This window comes from Enoplosus armatus, chromosome 8 (genome assembly GCF_043641665.1).
Source record: "Enoplosus armatus isolate fEnoArm2 chromosome 8, fEnoArm2.hap1, whole genome shotgun sequence".
In the NCBI taxonomy this organism is placed as follows: Eukaryota; Metazoa; Chordata; class Actinopteri; order Centrarchiformes; family Enoplosidae; genus Enoplosus; species Enoplosus armatus.
In genome coordinates this window covers 2,162,781-2,175,418 of record NC_092187.1, presented here as the reverse complement: position 1 = coordinate 2,175,418, position 12,638 = coordinate 2,162,781, and the positions used below count along the sequence as shown (strand labels likewise).

The 12,638-nt window shown below is 40.1% G+C and overlaps 1 protein-coding gene across 2 annotated transcripts in view; it reads right to left on the bottom strand.

Annotated features, from left to right (window-relative positions):
* The window catches only part of ctnnbl1 (catenin, beta like 1), a 51,989-nt gene that overhangs the window by 21,195 nt on the left and 18,156 nt on the right, over positions 1 to 12,638 (bottom strand). For both annotated transcript variants that reach the window (XM_070910467.1, XM_070910468.1), the window contains one exon: positions 8,773 to 8,954. In XM_070910467.1, coding sequence (XP_070766568.1) covers positions 8,773 to 8,954 — 182 coding nt within the window. The remainder of the gene's footprint in view (positions 1 to 8,772; positions 8,955 to 12,638) is intronic.

The following is a 12,638-nucleotide window of genomic DNA, read 5'->3' as shown; positions in this document are numbered from 1 at the left end:
TAAAATCTCTGGATATACAGAGTAGGGACAAAAATGTAATTGGACTTTATCAACAAGAGGTCAATTTTCTCTTTCAACGAGGCTTTGCAGTTGCTAAGCAACAAGAGTACAGGAATCAATCCCATTTCTGCTTTTTAAAAAGGGGTCGTGTTTGCTGTCAGCTCCCTTTGTGCAATCCCCTACGACCTGCAGCAACCTTACTCACAAGACTTGAAGGCTGAGAAAACTAAAGGCTACTATAACTAAACACCTGCCAACATCAAACCTTTCGCTATATACAAATATCCATCAACATTACCAATATAATTGGCAGCACAAACAGGCAGGGAAATGTACTGAAACACAATCCAAAGCAGACTGGAGTCGTGTTCCTTCAGAAAGAAGGTCTAATAGAAAATATATCCTGCCAAAAGCTGAAATAAATCACATTTCTGCTAATTACTGCTGCATCAGAAACCTCCGACTGAAAGAATTGTGGATTTGAAACTCTTCTGTTTTGTTTTGTTCCGTTACTCCTCTTATTATTAAAAACTGAATCCCTCAATGGGCCTCGATTAAAGCCCCAGAGAACTTGGTTTTAAATCCTTAGTATGTCTCTATAACATTAAATATTCATGACTAATATATAACTAGCAACATTTTGAGTTTGGTGTTTTTATTAGGAGTTAAGAATGTGTACAAAGGTCACTCCACAACTACAGCATCAACTCAGATGACTGATGACTGGGATTGACAAGAAAAATACGGTTGGCGTTGTATTGGTAGATTTGATTGATCATTAAGTTGATATTGAATAAGTTAAATTGTTATGTCTATGAACCATCTGCAGCTGCATGGATCAGAAGTGATCTTACTAAAAGGAAATATAAAGTATATTTTAAATGGCAGTTCTGAGGTAAGAGCAGTAAAGTGCAGTGTTCCTCAAGGGAGTAGTTAGGGGCCGCTTTAGGTTTCAATTTTTTCTCATGATTACGCCCCCCCCCACACATACACACACACACACACACTTTATGCGCCCTGTTGAGTCTTGTATGGATGTCAAATATTATGTGTTGTGTTTTTTCACTGAAGTATTGTAAATACATTATGTGGAGTAACTCCTGTTGACGTTACAGTAGCTAAAGGGGATCTGAACAAACTAAAACCTTAAAATCGACCAAATGTTTTTGTATATCATAATATAATATAATATCATATTATCTGTCACAGTAAAATCCCCTCTACATTTCAGTAAAGGTCATGAATATTATGGCACGTCAGAATAGCAGTTAAACTGTTAATGCACTTCACGGTTTTACTGACTGACTAACTGGCTAACTGGTGCGACAGGTATTACATGTGATTTAAACTGTGTGCTCTGGTTGTACATCAGGTAGGTTCGGTCCAAATGTTCCCTTATTTCAATGTAGACAACCTTATTCCCCGTAAACAATGACAAGGAGGCTAACTGCCATTTCGGAAAAGGACGCTACTTTATCAAGTTGATCCGAGCGGTAATTGATGTCGCCACCTCCACGCCCTGCCGGGGAGGCTATTGATCGCCGGCTGTGGAAGGTTCTCTCCAAAGAGTTTAAAACTGAACAGCGACCGCTCTGTTGAGATTTGTGAAAGGGTGGAGGCGGGATTACATTGTGGGTACGAGATGGAGGGCAAGGCTGAGTAAAAGAGCATTTAGAAAGGTGTCCAATCAATACTTAATTTACATGCTTGGCTTTACTGTCGAGTATAAAAACAAGGAAGAAACAAGGAAAAAGGGGAAATCTTCCGCAAAATATCTCAAAGAGCCATGAAAAGCAGTAACAACCGAATGCATGATGAAGATTTTACATTCAAAATGTGCACGGACCAATTTGTTCCACAGTGCACAGACAAATGTCAAACAAGCATGCAATCTGTGGTAAGCTGCCACCAGAGCTGAGCATGCTGCCTCACCTTGGGTCAGCCTATAATTGTTAAGAATGTGAGGTCACTAATAAGTTCACAGTGAACTTGGAGTGCCGGACAAGAAAAGCTGGAAATGGAAGGTTTATGAGTTTGAGGACTGGGACCGGCTGTGGACACCGGGGCAGAGAGAGTGAACAATACACCATAGGGCCATCAAGAAAAATGTGAGACGTGTCATTGACAAAGACATTTAGTTAACAGTTAATGCAACAGCTACAAGATGTTCATTACGGCACACAGCCTCCTGTTGCTCGAGACAATCACATCAAGGCGGGCCCTCCCCGGCAGCCAATGTGTTAATTATTTTAAAACCACTACAGCCTCTTCAGGTTCAGTGTGGTCTTTGTTGAGACCTCCGTAGAGTTTCATCTATTAAGTGCAAAGCTCAGAAATGACTGCACTGAGCCACAACATCAGAAAGACTGTGTGAACTTAAGTTGACTTGAACTTCAAATGTCCACTTGTAACCAGTCAACTTTTGCTAAAGGGATATGTGCATTCGGATAACACTACGCATGTCCACCAATCATTCACCCTTTGCCCCGTCTTTGCCCCTCGGCAATCCACAGTACTAACATGCAAATAACCCTGAGTGGCCTGGATTTATTTACTGACTGACAGCTGAGGGAAGTGCCGTGTAGTTCTGAATGACGGAGGAGAACAGACAGGTGGTGCGTCACTGGGACAGATTGGGCCTAGACTACCTGTGCCCTGGGGAGAGCAATCAGCCCCCCAGCACCACAGGCTAGTCTGTCAGGGGTTGTGGAGACTGCATACACTGTCTGAAAAGGAGCAAAAATGAATTCTGACTTTGAACTCTCAGATGGGGGAAGAAAGAAGAGGAAACACAGAACATACCAGCTCAGCAGTACATGGTGTACATGCTATTGTAAATGTCTGTTTAAATATTCATCGTATGTATCATTTAGCGTAGTTAAGCAGAGTCAACACAAGTGACAACACCTCGAAGTAACAAAAAAAAAAAAAAACACTGACGGCATTGAATGGACGTCAAAACAGCCAACTCAAGAGTCACTGTGTATTATTTGTAATTTACTGTTATCGCTGACTCGACTGTGGTTTTGAAATCAATGTCGCAAAAGAGAGCTGCAGAAATGGAAAGATGGATTGAGCATGCCAGAAAGGCTACAGTGTTTTGTTTTCTGCATTTGTTTGCCGAGTCTCTCTCTCTCTCTCTCTCTCTCTCTCAGTCTCAGTCTCAAGGCTTGTGTTTGATCAATTTGTTATGCAAGCCTAACATTTCCTGGGTCACAGAAAGCACTACCTGTAGGTCGGGCTGCCCCCGTATAGTCGACCAAACCGCTCAGAGAGAAGAGGCTCAGTCTTAGCTTGCGTTGGTCGGTTAGTCGCAGTTTGCGCGTGTTTGGTGTTGTTTGTCCCTCTGCCGTTCCCTTACATAACGAATACACATTTCTTTCTTTTTGTATACAAAACACACGGCTTTCATTCAGATTTCCTATAAAGTTTTCAGTTTTCTTCCTGTTTGCGATATGTTCCACTTCAAAAGAATGCCATGCTTGCAAAATGGCTGACATGAAAAGGTTTGAGTTATCTAAATCCAACTGAAATCACATGTAGTCATCCCTTTTTGTAGTCAAAAATCAGTAAACAAGTCAACAAACGTGCGTGGTAGCCTATATGTCACAGGCAGACAGCATGTTGTATTGAAGAGTGAGGACCACACCAGCATCTAACCAGACCAAAGTGACGTTTGTAGGTACAATAACGTGCTGTTTAATGTGCTACAGCTGAGCAGCTACGACTGTTCTACGACCTTTCACCAATGTTTGTTTGGTCACTCGTTCAACCAGCTAAGGCGCAGGAAAAGACGTGTGTTTATGTTTTTAAGTTAGATAGGAAGGAGGCTTTAGCAGGAAGGCTATTTGTGTAGCAGGATGCTGTCTGGCTCTGCCTATATTGGCTGTATCAACAACACCTGACGGTATTCCATCAAATTAATGCAAAACTAGGGGGGCAACATCATGAAACCAAAAACTATAAAATATAAATTTCTTGAGTTTTCTGATTTTTTTTTTCCTCAAAGAAGAACACAGGACGCAGGAATGTAGGCTGCAACAGACAGAAATGCAATTCAATTTCAGTTGGACAGTTGACTGTACCACTGAGCAGGACTGTCACTTCTTTAGTTTGGACAAATTTGAAATGACATACAATTCGTTTGAATGAATTTGAATGCGAGTCCCCCCCCCCCCCCCCAAGTTCGAACGAATGTTGAAATTTTGAAAATTCAGTCCTATTTCAGTCCTACTACTGAGGGATACAGTTCGTCAATTGTTGAGCATACCCTGTCCTCAACAGAATAATAAGTGTTTTGGACTAAAAACTTTCCATATACATCTAAATATACCGCAGCACATTTCATTAGAGTATGGGTTTACAGAGACGGAACACGATCCCCACCAGAGGAAAGACCAAACATGAAGATGTTAATTAGATGCGTCTTTACACAGGGATCTAACAGCAAATCTCTCCCTCTGAAACACACTAATAATAGGATTACACAGCATGACTCTGACAACACAGATTACAATCAAACTTGCATAATGTAAAACGTTACTGATCTCAATCTGTGCCAAAGGCGCTCTGGGGTGGGAGGGGGAGGTGATCAAAAGAGAGCTCCACGTGATTCTCTGCTTTTGACGGAAATATGTGATGCGAGTTTCATCATTAAATCCAGATAACCACATTTCTCTATTACACACTTATCTAGTCTCATATGTGCTGCTATGTGGTCATACTTTCTAAATCTCCATTTGCTAATATCAGAGGATAGATGCTAGCGATTAAGTAATGAGCTGATAAAATTCCGGGTTTTATCTTTGTAATGAAACTGCCATAATTTGCAGGGAAAACGTTTTAATGAAGGCATCCTATATCCATCAAGTGGGTGTTTCCATGTTTTTCCTCCTCGCTGCCTACCTCCAACAGAACCACAGCGCCACAAAATGTGAGAATTCCTGTTTCTGCTGGCACGCCTCATTCATCACCTATTTTAGTGCATTCATTAGAAAATAAGGGTCACGATAAGGGCATTCGCTACACTCCAAGGTGTTTGCAAGGCATTCAAAACATATCAGCTACAAAGGCTTCCACTCCCTCCCTGAGTCTCTCCACCAAACAAACACCCACATGCTCGCGAGCACAGAAAGGAAAACACTCCCCCCCCCCCCCCCCCCCCCCCCCCGAGTTGGAGCTGGAGACGGAGCAATGACTACTGCGCCTCGCCATGTAAATTAGTTGTTTATTTCTGTTCTCTCTCTCTCACACTCGTTCGCATCATTAGCCACCTAAATATAACAACCGGCTGCCACCAATTTCCATCATATAATCTCTTTTCATTTGGTAATGGCAGAGAACATACACCAATAAACTGAGACCCTAAAAACAAGGTGAACAGCGGTGTCGTGACCAGAATATTCATGAGCAGAGAAATGCAATTTGTTGTTTGGCTTTTTTTTTTTTTTCTTTTCCTTTCCATCCCCCCCCCCCCCCCCCATCTACTTACAATGCCTCTATTAATTATGCTGTTCTGTATGCTAATATGGCCTGGCAATCCCTGGTCATTTGGGCTGTGTCAATTTCAGAAAGGATTTCATGGGGATCAATCTTTGCACCAAGGTTTACGATAGAGAGAGCCACGGAATGAATGTGTGTGAGAGAGGGGGGGGCGCGGGGGGGTGAGAGCACTAAGAATAGGAGGACAGAGAGGTCCCTACCTCCTAATTACTTTTGTTTGAAGCGGCTGATAGTTAATTAATCTACAGTGTTATTGTGTTATTCTGGAGAACCACTTGATTCACAGCATTTTCAATTAGTAGTCTTACTGAGAAGGAGGATTCACTCAATACACCTTATATTATGACAGGCACCTCATTACGCCTATAGCTGTTAGACAAATCAATGGAGACATGATGGGAAATCCGATACATGCTGCCACTCGCACCACATAGAATAACAACAACAAACTAATTTGAATGTGCATATTCCAATTGTTAAAACTGTTAGCTTTCATGCTTGAAAACAGACTCATCCACCACATGATATATGCATTGCGCGCTCTCGCATAACCATCCTTACTGTGGTGGTGTAGTCTGACTGAACACAATGTCACTTACCTAAAGCACAGAAGGTTGAATTGATCAGTTAGTATGTTCCCCTTTGTAATGTTAGATAATACAGGCTATTCATGTATGGCAATTTTCTTGTATGAATGTAATTGCCCTATTTGACAAATGAAGGTAGCCCATGTACCTGAATTATTATCTATATTAGTTTCTGATAGAATTACTGTTGTATCTGACAATGAAGCATAATGTCCTGTCTGATACAATATTCATTTCTACTTTTTAATATTGCTATATATATATATATATATATATATATATATATATATATATATATATATACACACACACACACATATATATATATATATAAATAACATTAACATGTCACTTTTATGGATGATGTCCACAGGACGGATGTGAAAGTTGTTAAGTACTAAGCCCTAATGGGAGTTACTTTTCCTAATTTTCTATTCTATGATGATAAATCAAAAAACTTCAAATAACACCATTTGATACAAATCTGAAATACATGAATTTGCAAAAGTGGAATTCTACGCTTTGTGGCTTGGAAACATTATGACAGTGTGGCCTTAGATGGAGCGTGCGGATTTCATAAAGATGTATTAAAATCGACATGTCTTCATAGAACACTTACAGCTTTCTTCTTTCTCTGCAGTTGCAATTTATTGTTGGAATAGATAATAACAGCAGTCCAGTGAGCCTGGTTTTGGTGATTTGCAGGTAGTAAGACGTCTAACCGTCTATTGAAACTGGGCTAAAGTCTGTTAGATTTATTTTTTAGATGTCTAAATGACATATAAAATATGTTGAAATAATCAATCACGCTGCAGTGTTTTACTTACACTGCAGCGTTATTTAATGGGTAGTAATGGACACCTGTTTACTTCCACCTTCAACCCAAATTAGTCTATGCGTATTTAAACAATATGATATTATGAAGTATGTGGAAGATTTACTGTCAAGTTTACAAAGTTGGCTTTGAAGTGTCCTATGTCCTAGCTTCACTATGAACACAGCACTAAAACATTTAGACTACAAGCAGGACAAACTGTCAACAAACAAACTGCTGAGTTAAAAGGCCAGCATCGCACTGATTTTCACCTCTCCATACATCATCATACTGTGGATCTCTAGATCCACCTTTGGTTGAGAAATGCACACAAATCTAGAGCCAAAACCTCACAAGGGGAAAGAACCTTTAGGGTGGATTTCCTCATCTCTTTTTAAAGCCTGTCTTTTATGTGTGTGTCTGCCTTGCCAGAGGCTTCAACACACGGGGGGGGGGGGGGTTTAACTGTTAGGATGGGTTATCTTCCCTACTCTTCCTCATGTTGCTCGAGGAGGTCAAAGGTTAATTCATCCACTCCCTGGGTGAGACGGGACACAATGGAAGACAATTTGTTCTTCTCTGTAGGGCTGGGAAACCCCACCGGATGAATCAAACTTAATTAATACAGACGGGGAGAGAGAGAAGGGGTCCACAGTTTGGACGTAGGTAATCAACAAAGACTGGAGAGTTGGACAGGATTTCTACTTCTTTTTCTTTTGGTCATTTCACTGTTTTGTTCTCTTGCCCTGTATCCCATGGACATCCCATCTTTCTCTCTCTCTCTGGCTCTTGTTTGCCCTTCCTATCTCTCACTCTTGAGACAAGAGAGGTTCGAGAGCGCAGGCAGGAAAATCAATCAAGATTGGATTGATAGTGTAAACTGACAGGCCAAAAAAGGCAGCCAACCGTGATACACGAGCAGATTAGGATTGAGTGTGTCTGCAGGAAACGGCTGCACGTTGCAGGAACTTAAGAGGCAGGAGTAGAAAGAAATGACTAGTTGTGATTAGTGCAATCACTTCAATTAGCACGGTCAGCAATCTATAGATTTTTCTTACTTGACAAATAACAAAAATAGTGAGATTTGAAGGCCTTTAGAAAAGTAGCCTTAACACTGTCTACACCATGAACACCTCAGGCATTATCATTTTCATATGTTTCATGGAACCTCTGAATGAATGTCATTGCCATTTTTTGCTGATCAGGTATGAGTAGAATATCTAAATATTCTGTGTAGTTAAAATAAATTGGATGACTAAGAACATTTTCTTGGAATTTCTAAGGTTTTTTTTCTGGGGGATCAAAGTTGTTCCAAATCTGTGTAAATATCTTACATTTGAAACAATTATTGTTATTATAAACCAGTGTCCTTCTGGGATTCTGGGTAGAATCCGATTCCATCCCTATGAGGTAACATTGCACTAGATTGCATTGATTACAATGAGGTAGGAAATCTGAATCCAGCACAGGAATGGCGAGCCCCACCACTACCAAGAAAAACTACTGTATAGAGAGATAATTACTTAATGGAAATACATTAAATGCCGATTGCCCAAAAAAAAAGGGGCTGGATTTAATGAAAATCTTTTGTAACAGAGTTGGACCCACATGAAAAATGCTGGCAACTGGATGTGGTTTCGGAGATTTTGATAAAGTGCAAAACATAAGACAACACAAATTCAAGTGCGCGTTTATGTAAAACAATAACAAACAAAATCAGCGCAGCATAACTAATAACAGATAGATCAACCTAATTATTGGGGTTCTATTTATCTACCAATCGACCAGACTGTAACAGGTCAAGACAGGGAGACATGCGTTTGTGAAGACATTTTGTCTGCTGTTGCCTTGTTCTAATTAGCGACTGACCTTCATGCTCCTTCTCTGAAGCACCACTTTTCTTCATCTTCTTGGGGGTTTTCATGAAAAGCGGAAAGATGGTTCGCAAGCCCAGGATGTCCACAAACTTATGGCAGTTATCTGCTCCCTCTGGTCCAATCATACCATGGTCCAGGACCTTCAGAGCACTGGTTCGAGACATTTTCTTTTCTCTGCAGAAGAGAGAGGAAACAATGCTGAAGTCAGAGATACTTAATGTTGTTTCAATAGCTATAAGAAAGATGAACATTTATTTTTTTTTAAAGATATTTTCTGTCTTTATTGGATAAGAGACAGGAAATATGTAAGGACTCAGCCAATGACCTGAAAAGGTATGTCTAGAGTTGAGATAACTGCCATAAATCTTTTGTGTTTTGAGTGAACAGGTAATAACGCTATTTTCATGTATTTATTTTTTACATATCATCACATTTAGTTCATTTATATTAGCTTGCATTGAGACTGTCAGCCCGCCAGAGTCCAGTATGCTGCAAATGAGAACTCCAAATGAAACCAATAACTATAAAAAAACTATTTTTCTATTGCATCCAAAAGCAAGCAAGAAAAATGTTCCCTTACCAACAACTCACAGCTGAGCAATGACAAAATCAGAGTGTACCTTTAACGAGACTAAGAACAACATAATTCTCATGATGAGCCACGGAATCTCAAACAAAATCGTGGAAACTAAAAGAAATGTTTAAACAACCTGTTTCAAGGCAGCAAACAAATCATTCAGACAATAAACTAAACCACAATAAAAAAAATATGTGTTCTGACAAACAAATAAATTGTAATGTAGATAATCATCTGCTTGCTATCATCGAAGCACTGGCAGAATAAGGGGCTCCAACTGTTTCCCACTCTGTCTGCACCCCCCAACCCAAGCCTCTTCTCAGGAAATGTAGCTGTCTGTCAGAGTGTCACTTCCTCCATTCCCACCAATGACAGATGACAGTGTTTATCTCAGAGGAGGGACACATATTTCAGGCAGTTGAGTCTGGTTCTCCAGACAGACACAATATATATGATGGACGGCTGGAGAGGCCAGGGGGGAGCGATACACAGCGTGCTTTCTGAAGGGAAACTAGGCAATTCAGCTGGTAGACAGCTGACTTAATTCAACTTTGCCGTTGTTAACCCAAAATGTCGATGGCTAGTGAACACCAGCACGACAGCAGGAGTAGGTTTATGAGGAGACTCACATTCTAGATGTTACTGAATCTTTGTTGTGTTTAGAGTATAAACATCTATCTGTCTGTATACAGTGGGATCCAGAAAATCTCAAATATTTTCACATAAACCTGGAAATAATCACAAAGTTTGAGGATTGAGAAACATTTTAGGAAGTTATGACGTGTAAAATGAAGTAATAGTTTGATACTGCACTATTTTAGGTCAGCAATCTAATTTAAACAAATCGGTGGCATTGACCAACTTAACTCCTTCGTACAAAAGGTCAGATTTCTTTGAGTTGTATCCCTTCCATTGAAGCGTGCGTTCAGATGACACTCAAGTGGATTTGAACTACTCATCGGAGGCTCGTTCAATTAACTCAGCTTGCGGCCAGTGCTCACCTGTTTTAAATATGGCTGTCAAATTGTTATTCTGAGCAAAGAGGGGGCTTTCTCAGCGCCAAATCATGCCTAGACTAAAGGTTTCTAAGGGGGCAGTGCATGAACTCTAAAATGCTTTGCAGAAATGGAATCACAAAGTGACCACACCATCAGAAGATCAATACATCAAGCTTAGTTCCTTGAGAGATTAAAAAAAAGAACGCAAGACTCCAATCAGTTAAAGTACTGTCAAAAGAAGGCTGTCTTGTAGTGGTCTCAGAGGAAGAGTAGCAGTTTCTAAACCAAGGAAACAAGGCCAAACACTTGGGGTGGGCTAAGAAAAATACCAGTATTTACTGTGGATGACAAAGGGTCCTATTTACTGATGAATCCAAGTTTGAGATTTATGGCAGCAACAGAAGGGCGTATGTAAGGAGACGGACAGGAGAGAGAGTGATACCGCAGTGTATCAAACCAACAGTGAAACATGGGGGTGGGTCTGGGTTCTGGGAGTGTTTCGCACAACTATTTGAAAACCAAAGAAGACCAAGGAGTCCAGACTGTCATGGACTTTCCTCCACAGTCACCTGACCTCAACCCCATGGAACATTTATGGGGGCACTTGAAGACTCACAAGGCGCCCTTTGGAACATTGTCAGATCATGCTGGGTTAACGTGGGTCATCAGGTTTTGCACAAACTTGTAGAGTTCATGCCAGCTGGAGCGCGTGCTGTCATTAAAGCAAAAGGGGGACATACCAAATTGAGATTCAAGATTCAACTTTTCACTCAAATTGTTAAGCTGATATTATCATTTGTAATGAAAAAAATAGTATTCCATTCGAAACAAATGCAAAATAGAAGTATGACTAGTGGTCTCAGACTGTATCTATATCTACCTATATTCTAAGCTAAGCTTAGTGGTGGTGACATCGAAGTAAAAATCATAAAAGTGGTGTTTATTTGTGAAAAAGATCTTGCTGAACAAAACGTGCAAGTATGATAAACTTTTGTTAGCCACAGAGCTTATTTTCTGCAATAATCCAAAATGCCATTGGCTTTTTGTCAAGGAAACCAGGGCAATGCTAACTTCTGGGTTTGCCTAGAAAAATACGTAATTCCTGCAACACTCTATTGGCTGGAAAGTTTATTAACCTGTGCTGACTGACGTGTTCAGCCTGTACACCCCAAAGTCTGACCAAAACATTCTCAGATGTGATCAGAAAATGGTAACATCCCCTTAAAAGGCAGGGGAGCTGTACATTAAAAAATGTTGAAGATACTTTGATTACTTAAAAAGGAAATCATTAAATTGTTTTGTTTTTTTTAACTACTGGTTATACTCACAAACTAAGTGCATGGTTCTTAGACATGTATCTGTAAAAATGACTATGGTACATCTGAGTTTTGGAGGTGTCTGGTCTGACTGATTTAGCTGTGCCAGGAATTCATCAAGACACCAGGTGCGAAATCCGTATGTAGCACAAAGCTGAAGAGACCTGGTTTGAATTGAAATTGAGTTTTTGATGGAAAACCAATAAATGTGCCTCAGTGAGTGGAGATAATTTTTTTTGTATTCTGTTGCTCTCTCATTTTATTTTTTTATTTGGCATCTGCATTGTGTCTTGCATAGAAAGCAAGCATATTGTGATAGAAAGCAAGAGCTGATCTCTTGAAAACTATAATGAAACGGATCATGTTAAAAATGATAATGAAGGATATGGTGAAAAACTTGAAACTTTGCTGAGTTTAAGGGGCCCTCCAGCGATTTAAGACATTAAGTTGGGGCACTCACAAGAGACCGATTCAAAAAGAATGGTCAAAATCGAAGAAGCAGAGGTCGAGATATTCGGACTTTTAGTCTCTAATATGGGTCAAGCGCCAAAAAAGCTGGATCCTATTGAACTGGATTTCCCATATTGCAACTCAATAGCATTTTTCTTTAGACCATCTTTTACTTGCTCGTGAAAGTTCATATCTTCAAACCACACCCCCAGTTGGCAAACTCGCTGTTAAAAATTTGAAGTCTAAAGCCCAATCTGACAGAGCTTTTTTGCATTAACTTTATTTTTTGAGTGTTTCTGTTATGGGGGGTGTATTATTTGTGAAGTACTTTGTAATTCTGTCTCGAAAGATGCTATATATCAGGGGTATTCAACAAAAATTTGAAGAGGTCCAGTTGGAGAAAATGTCCTCAAGCAAAGGTCCGGAACATCATAATGTCTAACTTGCGTTGTGATTTAGTGTGATATATATTGAAGTAGCCGAGCAGTTGTATCAACGTCTGCCTGTAATCAACAAC